At 33.6% G+C, this 21807-nt stretch overlaps 1 protein-coding gene across 1 annotated transcript in view; it reads left to right on the top strand.

Annotated features, from left to right (window-relative positions):
* Positions 1–21807, top strand: part of LOC145248628 (uncharacterized) — a 157883-nt gene that overhangs the window by 50346 nt on the left and 85730 nt on the right. Inside the window, exon 6 of the mRNA XM_080110305.1 lies at positions 13969–14265. Within this exon, the coding sequence (XP_079966431.1) occupies positions 13969–14265 (297 nt within the window). The remainder of the gene's footprint in view (positions 1–13968; positions 14266–21807) is intronic.

Below are 21807 nucleotides of genomic sequence, written 5' to 3'. Positions count from 1 at the left end.
CATTCATTTCTAATGCGCCCCTGTAATATCAAAGAACCTACTGGTGATATTATATGCCTAGCCTTACTGCTTGTGCGGTGATAATGGGTTGAATTAAAGTTTAAAATGAAAAAGTCAAGTTTCATGGTTCAATTGTACTTTAAACAGAAACATCCATTTCGTACGCGCTCCTGTCATATAAAAGAATCTACTGTTGATTTTATATGTCGAGCCTTCCAGCTTGTGTGTTAATCAAACTTTTCAAATACATTCTGATATTAGGCTACGTAAGATGTTTACTTTGGTCACAGTGGCCTGTTTCTTGTTTCATTTATTTATTCCGATCATCGATCATCGATACTTATCAAAAGCATTCCGATACATAACTTATCAAAAAACACTGCCATGCGCATAAAGTAAGTTCGTGTGAAATTTCATTAAAATCGACCCAGCCGTTTTCGAGTCAATGGGGAACTCCCTCTTTCTCTCTCACACACAAAACGTTACTTTTATATATATATACTGGCAGGTCGCCCGGCGTTTCCCAGTCATAAAATTTAAAATTAAAGAAAAATTGTCTGCCTTTAATATTTATCAATTTAAAGCAGGTGCTTATTTTTATGAGTCCTTTGAATATTGGCAGACTTTATAAGTTTTTTATTCTTTTTAGTTGGTTTTTACTTTAAATTTTTTACTTAATCTTTTCTCTTTTCAGTCAATGAAGAAAAAAACTTTCTAGATTGCTGCAATTTTTAATTAATGTTCATTTTTGTGGTAAAATGGATTTTCCGATTTTAGAAACCGACCTTGTGTCTAACTTTGACCAAGATCTTAATAATTTGCGACAACAAACCATCTTTCTTTTTTCTTTTTTTTTTCTTTTTTATCTTATTCTCACTTTTCTAAATGGAATTAACGTTGACTGATTTCCCCTAGATTACAAGCCGACCTTTTGCCTGACTCTTCCCGTGATTTAAATATTATCCGATATGATATAAGCCGTTTCTTACTGTTGGGTTTTGTTCAAGATTAGTAAGCTGTAAATAATAATATTGAATTTAAATAATGAATTTTACCATTTAATATGTTCTTCCAAGTTAATTGCTTCCCACTTTTCCTTCGCTGTCTGAGGAAAGAAATGCTTAAGTATAAGAACGAATACTACACTTTAACATAAATTCTATTTTGAAAAGTAAAGTAAAAATAAAAACGAAAATATATTTCATCTTTCCCGTACGGCAATGACGTAGTCATCATCACAGACTGAGAAAAACATGTTTAAATGAAAAATGTATAAATTTTAGATTGAAGAAGTCAAAATATAAATGAAAATAACAAGGTACCTTGATACTCTAATATTTGTTTCAAAATAATTATTTTCCATTTCTTACGGGCAATGCTAGGACACATGCCATGCTAGTTGTAAATGCAGTTATAAACATCCAACATCAAATTGAGTATTGATTGAGAAAGAACAGAAATATTTTACAAACTATCTGGGAAAACTTGGTTTCTAGAGCGAATTACTCAGATTTATAACATTATGCAAGTTTAACGTTAATAATTATATAATTATGCCTAACGTTAATGAATATATTTCACTTATAAAAGTCTTGAGAGGAAAGAGAATTAAGGCTTGGAGTCGAAGAACGTTTATGGAAATAAATATTTTATGTCTTCGGTTTCTTTTCTTTTTTCTTCTTTTTTTTTCTTTTTTCCATAAGCTTCATTTTAAATAAAATTCATCATTTTCGAATTAAGATTTTATATTATATTGAGTGTTGAATAATATTGACTGTTTCCTGTATTTATTTATTTTTCAGAAAGAAGTCGTAACTTTTATTATGAAAAACCTCTTGCACCGATGAACAATAATTATACATTGGTTTGTGAAAAGAAAATAGGCCAAGATACCATTTTGTATAATGACAAAAAAATGATAGGAATAATATATGCTGATAATTCTATTAAAAACTTTGATGAAGAAAACTATGTTATTACAAGTAATCAATCGAAGATAACATTACTCATAAAGAATGCTTCTCTAAATGACGAAGGGAAAATATTTGGCTGTGTTGGTGAGGAAAACAACCTTTCTTTGGTTACGTTAACAGCTAAACGTGAGTATGCTTACTTTTACCCCAAAATAGACAATCCATAACCCGTTGGGCCAGTATTTATTATATTATTATTATTTAATATAGATCCACAGAATATTGTGATCAGTGTTTCAGTGTGAACAGGTATGGTATAATAAATTATGGGGTTTATCTATTTTATTTTTACTTTCATCATATTTCGCTTTGGTTTTGATACCCCGAAATTCGAAGCTATCTCTTTACAACCCGTCCTTTTCATAACCTATCATACTTTATTAAATCAGAGTCCATTTTCTGTAGGCTGTTTTTGTAACCCAGTCAACGACGGGTACTTTTGCTTGTAATTTATATATATATATATATATATATATATATATATATATATATATATATATATTTATATATATATATATATATAAAGCTGAATGTGTGTGTGTGTGTGTGTGCGCTCACGAATAGGCTTCTATATAGTTGACTATTTTAAAAAACTGATTACATATAATGATAGAAGATATATCGAGACACAGGAATGGGTATGTTTGATCTGGCAGAACGGTGGTTCATTAAAATTGTGGGGTCTTCGTACGCGCCTGGTCCACAAAGTATGGAAAAAAAAATTAAAAAAAAAAAACGTTTACGAGTGTTGTTGATATAGATGTACATGCGAATACTTTGATAAGTATGTTTTTTTTTAATTTAAATAGGGATGATATAAGAAAATTGTGGGGTCTGGGTTCGCGCCTGGCCTCCATAGAATAGAAATAGGCACAAACTTTAATAAAGACTTTTCATATCTATCTGCGTAAGTATAATTTGATAATTATGTTTCAGTTTGAAGAAATATGATATAATAAAATTATGGGATGTTCGTTCGCACCTGACCTCCATAGAATGGAAATATGTCACAAAGTTTAACAAGGTTTTTTTAATATAAATCCACAAAATATTGTGATAAGTGTTTCAGTGTGAACAGGTATAGTATAATAAATTATGGGGTTTATCTATTTTATTTTTACTTTCATCATATTTTGCTTTGGTTTTGATACCCTTTAATTCAACCCAAATTTACAACCATTCCTTTTCATAACCTATCATACTTTCATAAATCAGAGTCCATTTTCTGTCGGCTGTTTTTGAACCCATCAACGACGGGTACTTTTGCTAGTATATATATATATATATATATATATATATATATATATATATATATATATATATATATAATGACAAAGAGATATGTCGACCATAAGAGTTACGACCACTTATTTACACGTTCTCTCTGTTCAAAACTTTTTGCGGATGGTAAAAATGACAGAACACGGTAACAACCAATGATTCAAATATATAATATTACAAAATAGGGTTGAATTTCTCGCATTTCATATGCAATCCTCAACGAACCGAGAGAGGGGGGGTGAACATGAAGAATCAAAGAAACAGAAAATGAATATGTTTACGGTATTATGAAAAGTCATTGATCCAATTTAAGAGAAAAAGACATTGAATATAAATCTGTGAAATAAATTAAATTTAGTTTGTTTTCCATCATCCATTTTGTGTAAAATGCATGCTCCTACGCCATAGGATCTGGCATCGTTTGCAACTATAAGTTCACGCTTGGGATTATAATGTGCCAGAAACAAGCCAGACGTTAAAGTCTCTTTAATTTCCCGAAATACTTATTCGTACTCTTGCGTCCAGACCAATTTTTGGTGTTTCCTTAACAGTTCATTTAAAGGCGACCTTAGTTTATGCATATTTGGCACAAATACATTATAGTAATTTGTCAAACCTAAGAAACTTTGTAAAGACGCAATATTTTCTGGAGCAAACATATTCTTTATTGCACTCGATCTCTCTGGATCCGGCCTTCTTCCATGTTTATCGATGATTTGCATCAAGTATTTTATTTTCTCCATGAAAAATGTACATTTTCCTGTTTTACTTTAATCCCATAATCCTGGATCCTTTTGAATACTTGGTTTACATGGGCATTGTGCTGTTCTTTGCTAGCGCTTTTCATTAACACATCGTCCAGGTACCCTACTGCGAAATCCAACCAATTTAACATTATCCATATTTTGCTGGAAAATCGCAGGGGCGACTTTGACCCCAAAAAGAAGTCTGTTAAACTTGTACAATCCTTTATGTGTATTAATTCATAGCAGATGTGAACACTCCTCATCGACTGGAACTTGTAAGTATGCGTCACTGAGGTCGATTTTAGAAAAATATCCCCCCACTCAGTTTCGCAAATATCTCTTCAGGGCTCGGAAGAGGATAATCATGATCTTGTAATACTCTGTTTAAGCCTGTCGCGAAGTTGGCGCAAACCTGAATCTCCTTACTCTTCTTTTTAATGTAAACCGTTGGGGCAGCTTTCTTTTCTTTCTGGACACTGGCTGTTCATTTACTTTTACGTCGAATTTTGCTACCGCTTTTGTACACCTTCCCAAACCGCCTGAAAATACGCCTGGGAAATTCTTTTTTAACTCCCTCTTAAGTTTTTCTGCCTCCACATTCGAATCCTCAACCTTTTGGTAAAATGAGCTTAAAGGCAGATCCCATAGTCGAACAGATTAGTTCCAAAGAGGTTGTTTAATTTTCGCATGACAACAATTCTTGCTTTTTCGATCCTGTTCTGGAAAAAAATATTCGTCAATAATTCTCCTTCGAAGGTAATTTTTTCGACACTGGCGCTTCTGCAGTCAAGTCTGAGTCTCTTTGCACTTGTGAGCCGGCGCCGAGTCCTGACTGCCCCACCCAGGGTCTACCAGCAGCCACCTTATTGCACCTGAGGATCACCACTCTCTTCAACTCATCCAGGTACACTTTGGTGTTGACTTTCAAGTTGACTTCGAAGATGTGAGATGTGTGGTCCTCTCTTGAAACCACACCAAAAACTATAACCGTATCCGGAAACATTTTTCATCACTTTGGGTACATCCTCAAGCGTATAACTGTCGGGAGTTGCATTTTGAGAGTGCTGGCAATGGTCCTGTTGTCATAACTTAGATTGGTAGAGAGCATGAGTTGTACAGCGGCGTATCTACGATCTCGCTCGTTGAACATTGTGTCACTTTCCGACAGGATAGAAGGCTATTATCGCTCTTGGAATTTGCACACAATTGGCCAACTAGTAGACGGTCGCCAACAAAAAAAACCCGGCTTTCATCAAACGGAAATGGAATTATGTCATCTTTTCTAGAGCGACAATTTTATCGTTCCACCGTAGTAAGATTTTACATCTAAAAAAAACAGAATACATTTAAAGTTCCTAAAATTCATACTAGGATTATCCACATGTATAACATATGATGACGTACTTGATAAAATTTAGTTGTAACTGACTCTCTTCTGGAGGTTGAAGGTTCAATCCCCAATGTGGGCGACATTAAGAATAAAATTGTGAGAAATTTAAAACTTCTCACCGGTTATCGCTACTGCCCGTGAATTAAATAAAGAGTTCCGTTGTAAAGTCCGTGAAGATTGCTGATTACGAGAGAAAGATTTTCGTGTTCGGCAAAATGCACTTGAAGAAAGGCGGAAGTTACATCGGCCGAAAAGTGAAAATAACACTCAAGCTGAGAACGGTAGTGCGAATAATCCAAACAATAGGAAATATTTTTAAGGTTCATACATTTACGCTGTGCATTTAACAAGTGAAATGGTATTTTAAACTTAAGCGTGATCGATCAACAATCTTTTAAAGAAATGCTTGGATATATCTGTAAATATCAATCACATAACATCTTATTGACAGAGCCGTTAAGTTTGTAACGCAAATGCCCGACTTTTGCCGACTACGACATCATAGTGTGACCCTGTTCCTTAAAACCAAATCGTATAAATGTTCCAGACAATTACTTATTTACTGTCTTGTGATTAAAACCATGATTATGCTAAGTGTATAATCATGAGAAATAGCAAAATATACTTCAATATCGTCGCCAAAACTAGTTCATTAAGGTTCCATCTTATAAAATCTTTGATATGTAAAACTATTCATTATTTTTATATCCAGGAAATAACCATTATTTTCCACCAATTCCAAAACGGAACTAAGTTTCATTCATCTGTCCATTTGGATTAAATCAAGTTCAACATAAGATGGTCTATAGAGAATATGGGCAGATGATATCATATCACGCACGCTATGCGGAGAAAGGGGAATATATCTTATAGTTTTCTAACAATTCAACTACTAGTCTAATACTCAATAATTCAATTTGATTATCTGATGTTATTATTGTAATCGACACAGCCCACAAATTATCATCATGGAACTAAAACAAATATAAACAAGAAAACAAAATAAACTTCGATTACATGAAATGCGCATAAAACAAACGTATAATTTTAACACAAAATAATGTACACATCTCATAAAATTTGTATATTTGGGCAGCATTTTATCGCTTATGCATGTTTCGTTAAACAACAAAAAATACACAATAACCCGATGCCTGATGACAATTTACTAAAAACTAATAATGCTGTCTATGTTTTCAAATTTATTATAGAAGAATGTGTCTCTAAAAACAATTAATATATCGGCATGACTAGGATTGATATTTCTGCCTGGCTGTCTTGCATGTCAACTGTCTTTTCCTAACATCTCCATCTGCCAACATCTAGCAGTACACGGAACCATCAAAAATGAATTTAGAAATATATTAAAAAAAAATACAGCCATTTTCCATCAATCATGCTCAATATGAAGGAGAGGATACGCTTAAGTACTATAAAACGATTTTAATCGACTTTCTCAATAAATTCGGTAAACGCAATTTTTAAATTCATTACGCAAAATGGAAAAGACGGATCGTAAAAGACATCTCAAGAAATATACATGAACAAACTGAGAATTTTATCACAAAATAATGCATACATTTCATGAACTGTACATAAAAGAGACTTTTGACTCTAAACACAAGATAATACATGCATTTCATGAAATATACATAAACTTATACATTTAACACAATATAATTCATATATTATATGAAATGAACACAATAAACCTATGAATTCACACAAAATAATGCATACATATAACACTTACTCATGCTGAGAAGAGGATTCGTATTATATAGAGTTTGCCTTTCTGCAGAAGAAGAAAGGAGAAAATGTGACCTCTTATTTAGACTCTCTGGCTGATTGAAATAAAGACTACTCGGAATTGGTAGGAAATTTGGGAGCGAAAATTCAAAGAAGACGTCAAGAACTTGTGCAGAGTTAGTGAAACAGTGAAAAAGAAGGAATTGTACGAGGTACCTTAAATAAGTTTGAAGAGATTTTTGTATAGGCATTTAAAATTGTCGTAGACTCTTGAAAATTTAGTATGTTTATGCTATATATCTTATGAGGTGATTGGCCAATTTTTATGATTTCAGGTTCAAACAAATAGCTGCAACAGGAATTGGAATACACCATACTAAAGCCTGATTATCACAACTAGTGAATTTCAAAAATGTAATCTGGACTTGAGGATACTTTAGAAGTACGATATGCAATTAAAGGTGGAAAAATGCCGCAGAAACCTATGGAATGCTTCAAACTGATTTTGGACCATCTTGCATGAATCGAGCATCAGTTTTTGAGTGGCATAAGAGATTCAATAAAGGCAGAAAGTCTGTTAGGGATGATGAGAGGTGTGGAAAAAGTAATGGAGTAAGAATACCAGAGTTGATTGGCTAAATAAATAATTTTATGGATATTTGTGCATAGTTTGATGTCAGTGTGGAAGCAGTACACCCAATTATTCGTGAAGAACTGAAGATGCAAAAGATTTGCGTGAAGTTTGTCGCAAGGTTGCTCAAAGAAGATCAGAAAGAAAGACATTGTCATGCGCATTAAGACAGTTCGTCATCCTCCTGATAGTCCAGATCTTTCTCCCTGTGACTTTTGGTTATTTGCTAAGCCCAAGAAAAACTTTAGAGGCTGTCGTTATGAGACAATTGAAAAGATGAAAGAGGCGCTGACAAGGGTCGTTGACATGCTCACACAAGAAACTAAAGTTTTATATGTGCAGTATCAATAAAAGTGCCCATACGAAAAAAGTCTGGAAACTTATTGAAGACACCTCGTACCTATGATAAATCTTATAGTTTTTCATTTTAAGTTTTGATTGTGGTGATTCGTATAAGGAAGTTATCAGTATCAAAAAAGAACAAGAACGAGTACAAGAATAATTAAATGTTTTTCTGTTGAAATATTACTGAAAATTATTCTCATCAATACTTTATTTCAACGATGTTTAGATAAACACAAAAATGTTGCTCTTTGCAAGATTTTTTAAAAGTGAAATTGTTTGTATGAAATTTCATTCATATTTGTTTCATTTTATCAGTATTTTCTTTTCTTTTCTTTTTTTTAGCAAAAGCAAGTTTAACAGATACCACTATATTTGCTTTATATGGGGAAACGTTATATTATGAAAACTCTTCATCAGCATTCAGATGCATAAACTCTCATGCAATATGGAGTATAAACTTTAACAATATAACCACATGCGAATGTCCTGGGGGATGTAAGGATATTCTTTTCTACAAAACACGAATAACAGCACACTGTAGCGGATCCAGTTCTATACTACACTTCTATGGAATAAAGCTTGCTGACCATCACAGTATGCTAAGGTGTTCTGAAGAACCGTTACATTATATCAAGATGTTGGTAGGAAGTAAGTATATTTATGATTTATTTCTATTAACCTGTTTGCATTGTTTGTTTTCATAAGCTGAGAGATTAAACTATAAAATTGAACCGAGTATATTATTTATTCAGGAAACTGTTGCAGAAAACTATCTTTGATGGTGAAATGTACTGATAATTTCAACTTCAATGACGGTAATTGTCCCTGGTTATCGCAAAGACATCACTTAATATGTTGTATCTCTGTTGACATCTTGTAAACCTTTAGAAATCTTGTCATGTTTTTAAATAATGTCACCTCAGCTCTATTCAAACTGAAGAACACAAAACTTGTCTTTTTATGTGTCTCTTATTATCAATTCTATATGTGCTCCTTTCCTGTAACCAAATAATTTATGCGTGTGATCAGCTGTAAAGGTAATCTTCGCAACGGTGCAGGCGAAACCCTGAATGGTTGTAACATTCTTTCCTTTTCCGATAAATATTTGCAAGTCATGTGACTATATACCAGTTTTCAAAGGTTTTTCCCGAACTGTTAACCTATTATTGTTTTAATATTTTTCTCCAAAATTTGAGGAATTATTTTTGTGAATGCAACTTTTTAAGATTTTCTTACAAACTTTTTGTAAACAACTATTAGTCGATGGTGATATGTAACCAGTCTTTTAAGTTTTCTACAAACTGTTCAGCCTTTGTGTTTTTGAGAACAATTTCTAAAATTTTCTTAACCGTTGGTCAATTATTTCTGCTAATAAAATCGATAATTTTACTCAAACCGTAAGTCAATTATGTCTGCTAAACAAATATTATTGTACTATTATGAGAACTATTGTATAATTATGTTTTTAAATACATATTTCATATAGTTTTGTCCATTGTACAGTTTTTCAAGTTTTACTTTACCGCTGCTCCATTGTGTTTTGCAAATGCACTGGTTGAAGCTGTCACCTAACTGGTGGTCCATCATGTCTTTAAATACAGTTTTTCGAGTTTTACGCTAATTTTTGTATTTTGCAGATAAAACTTTTTCAGGTTTCTCCCAACTGTTAGTTCAGTATACTGTATCATAAAGATTAATCAAGTTTTCACCCAGCACATCCTACATTCATACACAGACACATATAAAGCAAATTGTAATTTGGTTAATCTTTGTAGAATGAACCATATAGAGAATACTCCAAAAATATGCGATAATTTCCATATACTCTTTTTATGCATTTAAAGTTTTTAGAAGATTTGTTTATTGGTCTTTCTGTCAATTCCACATAAATTTGTAAGTATTTTCTATAATAAAGTCAATATTCCTGCCCGCCTTCAAACATACTAGCAAAACAAGCAAGTGCCTTCTAGGTTAATCTCTTTCCAACTCCAATTATTTTAATATTTTCATGTGTGTTTCCAGAAAGTATGCATTTATTTCGTCTTTCTATTTTCACTATATTCTCCGGTTTATTAGTACTCTTCCAAAAAAGCCTTTTAAGGAAAAGGTGGCTTCCTCTTTTACACACTACAATTTATCTATTCTTACCACCTCCACATTTACCAGGCCCTTTCTTAATATAAAGAAATTCTAGTTAAATCACCTAAATTTTAAGATTAACCTAATATCATTCCATCATTCCGAAAATCTAATTACATAGATTCTGGAATAACTGACTACGTTTTACAAACAGATCACTTCAAACAATCATAAATGTTAAGTTTGCAGGTTGCAACAAGTAACGTAGAAAGCAATACAAATGACGACTCAACAAACAAAGGTAGATCAAATAAGAAGTGTATTAGGAAAAGGTATATTTACAGGATATTTACATAATGGTGTCAAATAAGAGAGTCTTTGCTGGAGAAACATATCTGCTCTCGGCGGCCTTCGGTGGCTTCTGGTGAACACACACTCAGACTAACTTAGTCTTCCTATTTATGTGTAATTACTATCCACATATGCAAATGAATGCGTGCCACCACAGCAATAAATAATCACACCTGCTTTCACACATAAGTACATTTTTGACGTTCTAAAAATATCACATCTGTCCTCTGATAATTTTATTTTTCTTAAGGTCTGCTTATAATTACTGTTAAACTTCTTCCGAAAAATTCAATTTTATTGTTACACGAAATGGCAGTTTTTCTTGTCTAGTAATTCTTGCTTTCCAAGATGATAAACATTGCTTTATATTATTTTATTATTGGAATCCTTTGAGATGAGTAAGTTGTATACTTATTTTTTTATTTGTAGACTTTTATCCTCATCATTAGATGATAATAATATCATCATTAGATGAGGATAACAGTTCGCAAATAAATAAGATATATATTGCCTTGGTCTACAATTTTTATTTCATAGATGTAATAAAATCTATTTCATCAGAAAACTTATGTATTGGATAAATTATAAATCCACATTTATTTGTTATCTGATCTTTCATTGTCGGGTCCAAACCAAATGGTATATTATTTAATTAATTGGAATTCTTATTGAGATGAGTAATTTGTATTATTTATCCATTTATCTAACGAAGGCCATAGGAATAGTTAGCCGAAACGTCATGAAATAACAACTAGAAGGTGAGGATAATAGTCCGTAATAAATAAACGTGGATTTATAAGACCAAAAAATCCTACCTTGATCGCCCTTCGGGGCCTGTGGCGCAGTGGATAGAGACGTTAAATCTCTACAGTTCCAATCCAACCCAAAGCCGGCCAGAGGCTTAGTTGGCTGTGGTGAGACGATAACAACTATGGAAGACTGTAATTGCTGAGAGTGCAGTTCAGAGATTCAGATTTCCTGTCCCGTCACGGTTAACCACCTGACGAAGGTCATAGGAATAATTAGCCGAAACGTCGTGAAACAACAACTAGAAGATGAGGGTAATTGTCCGCAATAAAATAACTGGATAAATAATACAAATTACTCATCTCAATAAAAATTCTAATTAATTAAATAATATTTAACATATTTTTCTTTAAGAAAACACGAAAGAATTGGTTATTAACAAAAATCATTGCTTAACAAATGCGCTCTTTGAACAATATTTTTTTAAGATTTGTGGTAAGACTCTTCCCTCGAAACAAAGTAAACATTGTTTCATCCTAGAATGATTTCATCTAATGATCAAATCATAAAAAAAAGAAATATTCGGGCTTATTCGGCATTAAATACCTTCTTTTTCTTCATTATTATTTTTTGTGGGAGTAATGGTTTTATTTTTGAATGATAATCAACGAATATTTCACACTTTCATATTTATGTCATCGAAATCGGTGAAATCGCCAATTTTTCAATCTAGTTGTTCTAGTTGGGGGACACATCACGGATCACAGAGAGAAATACTCAATGCTTTCCTGCAGTGACTTAGTCCACAGTGCATTGCAGTCTTATAGACTGCACAAAACCTACTGTTGATTTTATAAAATTATTTTTTTACATATAATGACTGAAATTCAAGTTTAAGATGCAAAAGTCAACTATTATGCTTCAATTGTCCTCTAAAAGCAGAAACATTCATTTCTAATGCGCCCCTGTAATATCAAAGAACCTACTGGTGATATTATATGCCTAGCCTTACTGCTTGTGCGGTGATAATGGGTTGAATTAAAGTTTAAAATGAAAAAGTCAAGTTTCATGGTTCAATTGTACTTTAAACAGAAACATCCATTTCGTACGCGCTCCTGTCATATAAAAGAATCTACTGTTGATTTTATATGTCGAGCCTTCCAGCTTGTGTGTTAATCAAACTTTTCAAATACATTCTGATATTAGGCTACGTAAGATGTTAACTTTGGTCACAGTGGCCTGTTTCTTGTTTCATTTATTTATTTCGATCATCGATCATCGATACTTATCAAAAGCATTCCGATACATAACTTATCAAAAAACACTGCCATGCGCATAAAGTAAGTTCGTGTGAAATTTCATTAAAATCGACCCAGCCGTTTTCGAGTCAATGGGGAACTCCCTCTTTCTCTCTCACACACAAAACGTTACTTTTATATATATATACTGGCAGGTCGCCCGGCGTTTCCCAGTCATAAAATTTAAAATTAAAGAAAAATTGTCTGCCTTTAATATTTATCAATTTAAAGCAGGTGCTTATTTTTATGAGTCCTTTGAATATTGGCAGACTTTATAAGTTTTTTATTCTTTTTAGTTGGTTTTTACTTTAAATTTTTTACTTAATCTTTTCTCTATTCAGTCAATGAAGAAAAAAACTTTCTAGATTGCTGCAATTTTTAATTAATGTTCATTTTTGTGGTAAAATGGATTTTCCGATTTTAGAAACCGACCTTGTGTCTAACTTTGACCAAGATCTTAATAATTTGCGACAACACACCATCTTTCTTTTTTTCTTTTTTTTTTCTTTTTTATCTTATTCTCACTTTTCTAAATGGAATTAACGTTGACTGATTTCCCCTAGATTACAAGCCGACCTTTTGCCTGACTCTTCCCGTGATTTAAATATTATCCGATTAATGAATTTTTACCATTTAATATGTTCTTCCAATTTAATTGCTTCCCACATTTTCCTTCGCTGCCTGAGGAAAGAAATGCTTAAGTATAAGAACGAATACTACACTTTAACATAAATTCTATTTTGAAAAGTAAAGTAAAAATAAAAACGAAAATATATTTCATCTTTCCCGTACGGCAATGACGTAGTCATCATCACAGACTGAGAAAAACATGTTTAAATGAAAAATGTATAAATTTTAGATTGAAGAAGTCAAAATATAAATGAAAATAACAAGGTACCTTGATACTCTAATATTTGTTTCAAAATAATTATTTTCCATTTCTTCCGGGCAATGCTAGGACACATGCCATGCTAGTTGTAAATGCAGTTATAAACATCCAACATCAAAGTGAGTATTGATTGAGAAAGAACAGAAATATTTTACAAACTATCTGGGAAAACTTGGTTTCTAGAGCGAATTACTCAGATTTATAACATTATGCAAGTTTAACGTTAATAATTATATAATTATGTCTAACGTTAATGAATATATTTCACTTATAAAAGTCTTGAGAGGAAAGAGAATTTAGGCTTGGAGTCGAAGAACGTTTATGGAAATAAATATTTTATGTCTTCGGTTTCTTTTCTTTTTTCTTCTTTTTTTTTCTTTTTTCCATAAGCTTCATTTTAAATAAAATTCATCATTTTCGAATTAAGATTTTATATTATATTGAGTGTTGAATAATATTGACTGTTTCCTGTATTTATTTATTTTTCAGAAAGAAGTCGTAACTTTTATTATGAAAAACCTCTTGCACCGATGAACAATAATTATACATTGGTTTGTGAAAAGAAAATAGGCCAAGATGCCATTTTGTATAATGACAAAAAAATGATAGGAATAATATATGCTGATAATTCTATTAAAAACTTTGATGAAGAAAACTATGTTATTACAAGTAATCAATCGAAGATAACATTACTCATAAAGAATGCTTCTCTAAATGACGAAGGGAAAATATTTGGCTGTGTTGGTGAGGAAAACAACCTTTCTTTGGTTACGTTAACAGCTAAACGTGAGTATGCTTACTTTTACCCCAAAATAGACAATCCATAACCCGTTGGGCCAGTATTTATTATATTATTATTAATTATAGATCCACAGAATATTGTGATCAGTGTTTCAGTGTGAACAGGTATGGTATAATAAATTATGGGGTTTATCTATTTTATTTTTACGTTCATCATATTTCGCTTTGGTTTTGATACCCCGAAATTCGAAGCTATCTCTTTACAACCCGTCCTTTTCATAACCTATCATACTTTAATAAATCAGAGTCCATTTTCTGTAGGCTATTTTTGAACCCAGTCAATGACGGGTACTTTTGCTAGTAATATATATATATATATATATATATATATTTATATATATATATATATATATATAAAGCTGAATGTGTGTGTGTGTGTGTGTGTGTGTGTGTGTGTGTGTGTGTGTGTGTGTGTGTGTGTGGTCACGAATAGGCTCCTATATGGTTGACTATTTTAAAAAAACTGAGTACATATAATGATAGAAGATGTATCGAGACACATGAATGGGTATGTTTGATCTGGCAGAACGGTGGTTCATTAAAATTGTGGGGTCTGCGTACGCGCCTGGTCCACAAAGTATGGAAATAAAAATAAAAAAAACGTTTACATGTGTTTTTGATATAGATGTACATAAGAATACTTTGATATAATAAAATTGTGGGGTCTGCGTTCGCGCCTTGCCTCCATAAATAGGCACACACTTTAATAAAGACTTTTCATGTCTATCTGCGTAAGTATACTTTGATAATTATGTTTTAGTTTGAAGAAATATGATATAATAAAATTATGGGGTGTTCGTTCGCACCTGACCTCCATATAATGGAAATATGTCACAAAGTTTAACAAAGTTTTTTAAATATAGATCCACAAAATATTGAGATAAGTGTTTCAGTGTGAACTGGTATGGTATAATAAATTATGGGGTTTATCTAATTTTATTTTTACTTTCATCATATTTTGCTTTGGTTTTGATACCTCCAAATTCAACCCAAATTTACAACCATTCCTTTTCATAACCTATCATACTTTCATAAATCAGAGTCCATTTTCTGTCGGCTGTTTTTGAACCCATCAACGACGGGTACTTTTGCTAGTATATATATATATATATATATATATATATATATATATATATATATATATATATATATATAATGACAAAGAGATATGTCGACCATAATAGTTACGACAACTTATTTACACGTTCTCTCTGTTCAAAACTGTTTGCGGATGGTAAAAATGACAGAACACGGTAACAACCAATGATTCAAATATATAATATTACAGAATAGGGTTGAATTTCTCGCATTTCATATGCAATCCTGAAAGGGCCGAGAGATGGGGGGGGTGAACATTAAGAATCAAAGAAACAGAAAATGAATATGTTTACGGTATTATGAAAAATCATTGATCCAATTTAAGAAAAAAAAGACATTGAATATAAATCTGTGAAATAAATTAAATTTGGTTTGTAGCCAGTAAAAATAGCTGCTAAGGGGCCAAAAATTTATTTAAAAAATTACCTTGGGAAGATTAAGTCGATTTCATCTATTACTTATAAGCATGCGCAAATTTATTCATTTATACGCTGAATCGCTTAATTTTAAATGTTTTCTTACCCATCTATCGATATCTTAAACAGTAACGGCTAAAGTTGAAACGCTAAATGTTTTCATTTCGATTCTAGCTGATGGCGCCTAAGTTATTGTTTTTTTTTTTCAAGTCATTACTATATACTCCTTTTTTTCTTTTTTTTACATAGGCATCACCACTTAACAAGGCCAAGAGGCCACTCGAGGATAAGGGTTAAAGAGTGTACAGTAGAAATTGGATAATATAGTAATCGTTAGTAATGGAAATTCAGTAAATTTGTTAACAAGTGGAACGGCTCATCAAGAACTTGTTTACGTTAGACTTGAACACAACCATATTGTAGTCAGCTGGAAAGCAGGAAAACGGAAGACAATTTCACAGGCGTGCAGTTCTAAGAAATAAGCATTGTTCATGGAATCTACGTTTAGGTTTAGGCACAGATAACAAGTGGGGGAATTATTGATAGTGTTTTCAGCTAGACGAGTGTTTCTTGTGAAAGTTTGACGAGGGGGGACCATAGACTAAAGCTCAGTTGAACACTTTCCATGAAAATAACGATACAGCAGAGACAAACTCGCAACATCTCTTCTGTGAGATAGAGGGGTTTTTTTGGGTTTTTTTTTACATAGGCATCACCACATTTTCAAGGCCAAGAGGCCACTCAAGGATAAGGGTTAAAGAGTGTACAGTAGAAATTGGACAATATAGTAATCATTAGTAATAAAAATTTGGTAAATTTGATAACTTATATGGAACGGCTCATCAAGAACTTATTTACTTTAGACTTGAACACAACCATATTGTAGTCAGCCGGAAAGCAGGAAAACGGAAGACAATTCCACAGGCGTGCAGTTCTAAGAAAGAAGCTTTGTTCATGGAATCTACGTTTAGGTTTAGGCACAGATAAAGAGTGGGGGGAATTATTGATAGTGTTTACAGCTAGACGAGTGTTTCTTGTGAAAGTTTGGCGAGGGGGGACCATAGATTGAAGCTCAGTCGAACACTTTCCATGAAAATAACGATACATCAGAGACAAACTCGCAACATCTCTTCTGTGAGATAGAGGTTGCAAGGAGTAGAAAAGGACATCTCCTACGAGGCTACGAAGTCTATTTTGAACTCTATCAAGGCAGGACAAGTCCTTTCTAGCAGCTCCTGTCCAGATGTGGCAACAGTATTCCATCCTTGGACGTACCTGGCTCTTATATAGATAGAGAATTGGATCAGCAGTGAGATATCTACTGGATCGATAGAAGGATCCCACCATTTTTCCAGATAATATAATTTATCTATCTATAAAAGTTAAATTGTCTGTGCGTGTACATTTCCCTACTAAATAACTCTTTTCAATCTACAGACTCGAGATTTGACATAAGGTGTATGAAGATTTGGGAAAATCTTTTTGATCGGTTTTCGGCCAGAAGTTTGGCTGTCAAGGGTTCAAAGTTCAATGATTTGACCTTTGAAAATTCTACCAAACTCCTCCGCCAATTTTGGGTCTAAACATTTTAAATTTTAGATGTAGGTTACTTAGACATGGATCAAAGTTTTTAATTTAATTTCAGCCCAAAACAATAAATATTAAGAGGTCAAAATTGGTGTCGAAGTTAAAAACAAATTGACCTCTCAGACAATTTTTGATCTAAACATTTGAAATTTTACATGAAAGCTATTTAGACATAGGACAAGCTTTTTATTAGTTTTTTGGCCGAAATTTTTGCTGCCAAGGGGCTAAAGTTCAAAATATGTGATCTTTGCGGTCTCTAGCAAACTATTCAGTCAATTTTTTGTCTAAACATTTGAAGTTTTACATAAAGAGTAAGCAAACATGCAGATAACTTTTTAATCAATTTTTGGGTGAAAATTTGGCTGCCAAGAGATCAAATTGAAAGAGTTGACATTTGCAGATTGTACCAAACTTCTCCGCTAATTTTGGGTCTAAAACACTTGAAATATGTGCGCGTATATATATATATATATATATATATATATATATATTGTTGTGGTTACAAGGTTGAACAATAATTAGTAAGGAAATACAATGAAGACGCAAACAACAGGATAACGCAATAATAAGTGTATTAAAGAAAAGGTATATTTACAATATGTACAAATGACGGTGTCGAGTCAGAGAGTTTTGGTGGGAGGACATGTACGCTCTTCGGCGTCACTTCTGGTGGCATTTGAGTAAGACACACCAAGGCCAACCTAGGCTTGCCATTTATAGTGTTATGTTATTCGCATATGCAAATAAGTGGTTGCCACCACAACACCCCCCTCCCAGGATTTGAAGTCACACAGATTTCAATATCTTTTTCTTTTTGGGTTTACCATTAATGGTTCATTCACTTTTCTTTTCTTACCTGATCTTCGAGGTTCAGGTGCATTTTGAGGCGGTTCCAAATTAAAAGATTCGTATATGATATCTCTGAGGCGGTTCCAAATTAAAAGATTCGTATATGATATCTATGGTGTCCTACTCTTCGACTGTTGTCGTATCATCATCATCTTGGATATGACGTTTTTTTATCTGATTTAGGTGCCTTTTATGTATATTCTGTGGACCTTTAATCATGTATGTACAATCACCAATGCGTTTATCCACTACTCCACATTCCCAGTAAGATGTGTTATTTCTGTAGCACTTAAAATATACTCGATCTCCCGAGTTATATTTCTTTCTTCTCGTGTGTGTAGTGTTTCGGATAATTGCCTGCCTTGGCAATAGTTTGTAAAACGCTGATTTTACCTTTCTGGCAAACATTAGATCAGCTGGTGATATGTTTGATGGTGTACTAGGATGTGGTGTAATCCTATATACTTGCAAGAATTGTTGCAAAGCTTTTTCTGTTGGTGTTCCAATGGATTTCTTTAACGCTCGTTTTAGCGTGTCCACGAACCTTTCCGCGAGGCCGTTCGACCTTGGATGATACGGTACACCGAATCTTGCAAACAACTCGTGTAGGAACCCTATTGAGTTGTTCGTTGTTGGATTCCTGCAACGCATTACCTCCGGCCATTTTGTGAAACTATCCACTACAATTAAATAATAGTTTTCACCTACTGGACCAGCGAAGTCCATGTGGATTCTCGACCATGGTTGGTCGGTTTTCGGCCAAGGTTTGTGTACTATAGGTGGAGAGTTTGCCGCTAACTAGCATCCTTTACATTTATCAATTGTTGTCGCTATGTCAGTGTCCATGTTACGCCAGTACACGTAGCTTCTCATTAACGACTTCATTCGATTTATCCCCGGATGTCCTGTGTGGAAATCTCTTAACATCCTATTCTGCAATGTTTTGGGTATTACCACTCTCTCGCTGTACAGTAACACATCGTCACATATGGAGAAAACTTCCTGCACCTTTGTGTCCGTTATAATTTTCTCTTTTATGTCCTTTATATATTCGTCTTTCTCGGCTTCCCTTTTAATGTCCGACAAAGTTACGGGCAGTTCCTTAATGATGTTTGCTACCATATTTTTTACTTCAACATTTGTCCGAATTGCTGCAATGACTGATTCTTCCAGATTGTGTTTCTGTGGTATCAGTCTTGACAGTCCATCCGCATGGCAAATCTTTTTTGATGCTAGATGTTGTAGCTGGAAATCGTAATTAAGTAGTATTGTACCCCAGCGCAGCAATCTATTTGCGGTGTATACCGGCAATCCTTTTTTTGATCCATAGATCGTGACTAACGGTTTATGGTCGGTTTCAAGTATGAATTGTCTACCATATAAATATCGGTGAAATTTAGTCACGGCAAAGATTATGCTCAACGCTTCTTTTTCGATTTGTGAATATGCCCTTTCGGCTGGTATCAGCGTTCTCGAAGCGTGCGCTATTGGTTTTCTAGACCCATCCGGCATAATATGTTGAATGCATGCTCCTAAGCCGTAGGAGCTAACGTCACTAGCGACGACTATTTTTAAGTTTGTGTCAAAGTGCGTTAAGGATAATTCGGATGTTAGTGCGCTCTTTATTTTGTCAAAAGCGGTTTGACGTTCTTGCGTCCAGTTCCACGGTGTATCCTTTTTAAGCAGATTATTTAAGGGGGCTCGCAAGTTATGCATTCCTTCAATAAAAGATTGGTAATAATTTGCGAGTCCTAAGAAACTCTGCAAGGTTGTTACATTATCGGGTGCTGGCATATTTTTTATTGCCGCAGATCTGTCTGGGTCTGGACGTCGTCCATGTTTGTTTATTATGTGTCCAAGATACTTAATCTCGCTCATACAAAAGTCACATTTACTTTCTTTTACTTTAAAGCCGAATTCTTGTATTCGAGTAAATACTTGTTTCAAATGTTCCTTATGTTCTTCTAGGGATTTGCTCCTGACAACAATGTCGTCCAGGTATGCACATGCGCACTCAATACCACTTAGCATGGTGTCCATCGCTTGCTGAAAGATGGCAGGCGCTACTTTGATGCCAAAAGGCAATCGGTTGTATTTGTATAATCCCTTATGCGTATTGATGCATAGTATTTTTGAGCAATTCTCCTCGACCGGTATTTGCAAATACGCGTCGCTCAAGTCTATCTTGGAGAAGATATTACCCCCATTCAACTTCGTGAATATTTCCTCTGGGCTTGGTAGGGGGTAATGGTGATCTTTTAATAGGGAGTTGACCCCGGCCGAAAAGTCTGCGCACACTCTAACTTTGTCATTCTTTTTCTTTACGTATACGGTGGGGGCTGCCCACTCGCTGTGTTCTATTTTTGATAGAATTCCCGTCTGTTCCAATCTATTTAATTCTTTATCAATCTTTTCCAACCCAGCGAACGGAACATTTCGCTTTTTTCTAAAAATTGGGCTGGCGTTTTCTTTAAGTTCAAACGAGGCCTTGAATTTATTGCAGCGACCTAAGTTAGTCGTGAATGCCTCAGGAAATAATTCTTTTAAATCGTCTTTTATATTTACTGTTGTTGGAGAAGAACATTCTAATTTTTTACAGAATGTATTGATTGGCTTATCCCATAGTCCGAATTTCTCAATTAAATCTATTCCAATTGCAGTTTCTTATACCTTTCTTCCTGTTCCAACTGTAGTTTCTTATGCCTTTCTTCCTGTTCCAATTACAGTTTATTCTGCTTTAATTGTGCCATTTTCTGCTTTTCTTCTTGTTCCTGCTGTCATTTCAATAATCTGTCCTCTCTCTTTTCCTTGCGGTCAGCCTGTGCCTGTATTTGTGTTTGCAAAAACTCGTTTTGTGTAGCTTGTCTGCGTTCATCCCGCTCAGCCTGTGCTTGTAAAAATTGCATGAACATTTTTGATAAGTCTTCCATGTTTTTTTTTGTTTTTTTTTAGTGTGTGGTTAAAAAAAATATTGTACCATGTACCATATACACCGGTTGGGGTTACAACAAAAAAGCAAATTGCTGTAAGCTCCTGTTTTCAATAATAATATCGCTGCTTGCAATAATATATTATTTTTGCGAGTCACGCTGCAAAAAAAAAATAAAACAGGTTTATCTGGAATCACGAAATGGAATTGACTTTCCGTTTTTAGGCACTTACTAATAAGTAACTCTTTCCACAAAGAGTTTGGGTTTTTTTTTAATCGAGTCACAATTGAATAAATGTATGCAGTACATTTAGTTCTTTGAGTTTTTTTTCTAGTATTTTAGTAATTAAAATACCTCTTAAATTGAGATTACCTTTTTTTCCGTGACGTTTTACTGTATTATCCGTTATTCAGTGACAACTTCAAGAAAAAAAAATCCTTTCCTTGAATTTTAGTTTTAGCTGTGGTATTTCCTTTTAGTACCGACGTCAACCAAAACATTAATTAAAAAGTCCTTTAGTTGTTGTTTTGTTTACGGAGAACAGTAATTAGAATCCACTGGTGAACTTTTTCGTAGGTTACTTCCTTGCTTTTCGTAATACGGGTCTGACCTGTCGTTTTTGCGACAGAACAAAGTTCGCTTTTCAT

This window comes from Euprymna scolopes, chromosome 27 (genome assembly GCF_053919585.1).
Source record: "Euprymna scolopes isolate OS-2025 chromosome 27, ASM5391958v1, whole genome shotgun sequence".
Taxonomy (NCBI): domain Eukaryota; kingdom Metazoa; phylum Mollusca; class Cephalopoda; order Sepiida; family Sepiolidae; genus Euprymna; species Euprymna scolopes.
The sequence above is the reverse complement of the archived record's forward strand: the minus strand, read 5'-3'. Positions and strand labels throughout refer to the sequence as shown.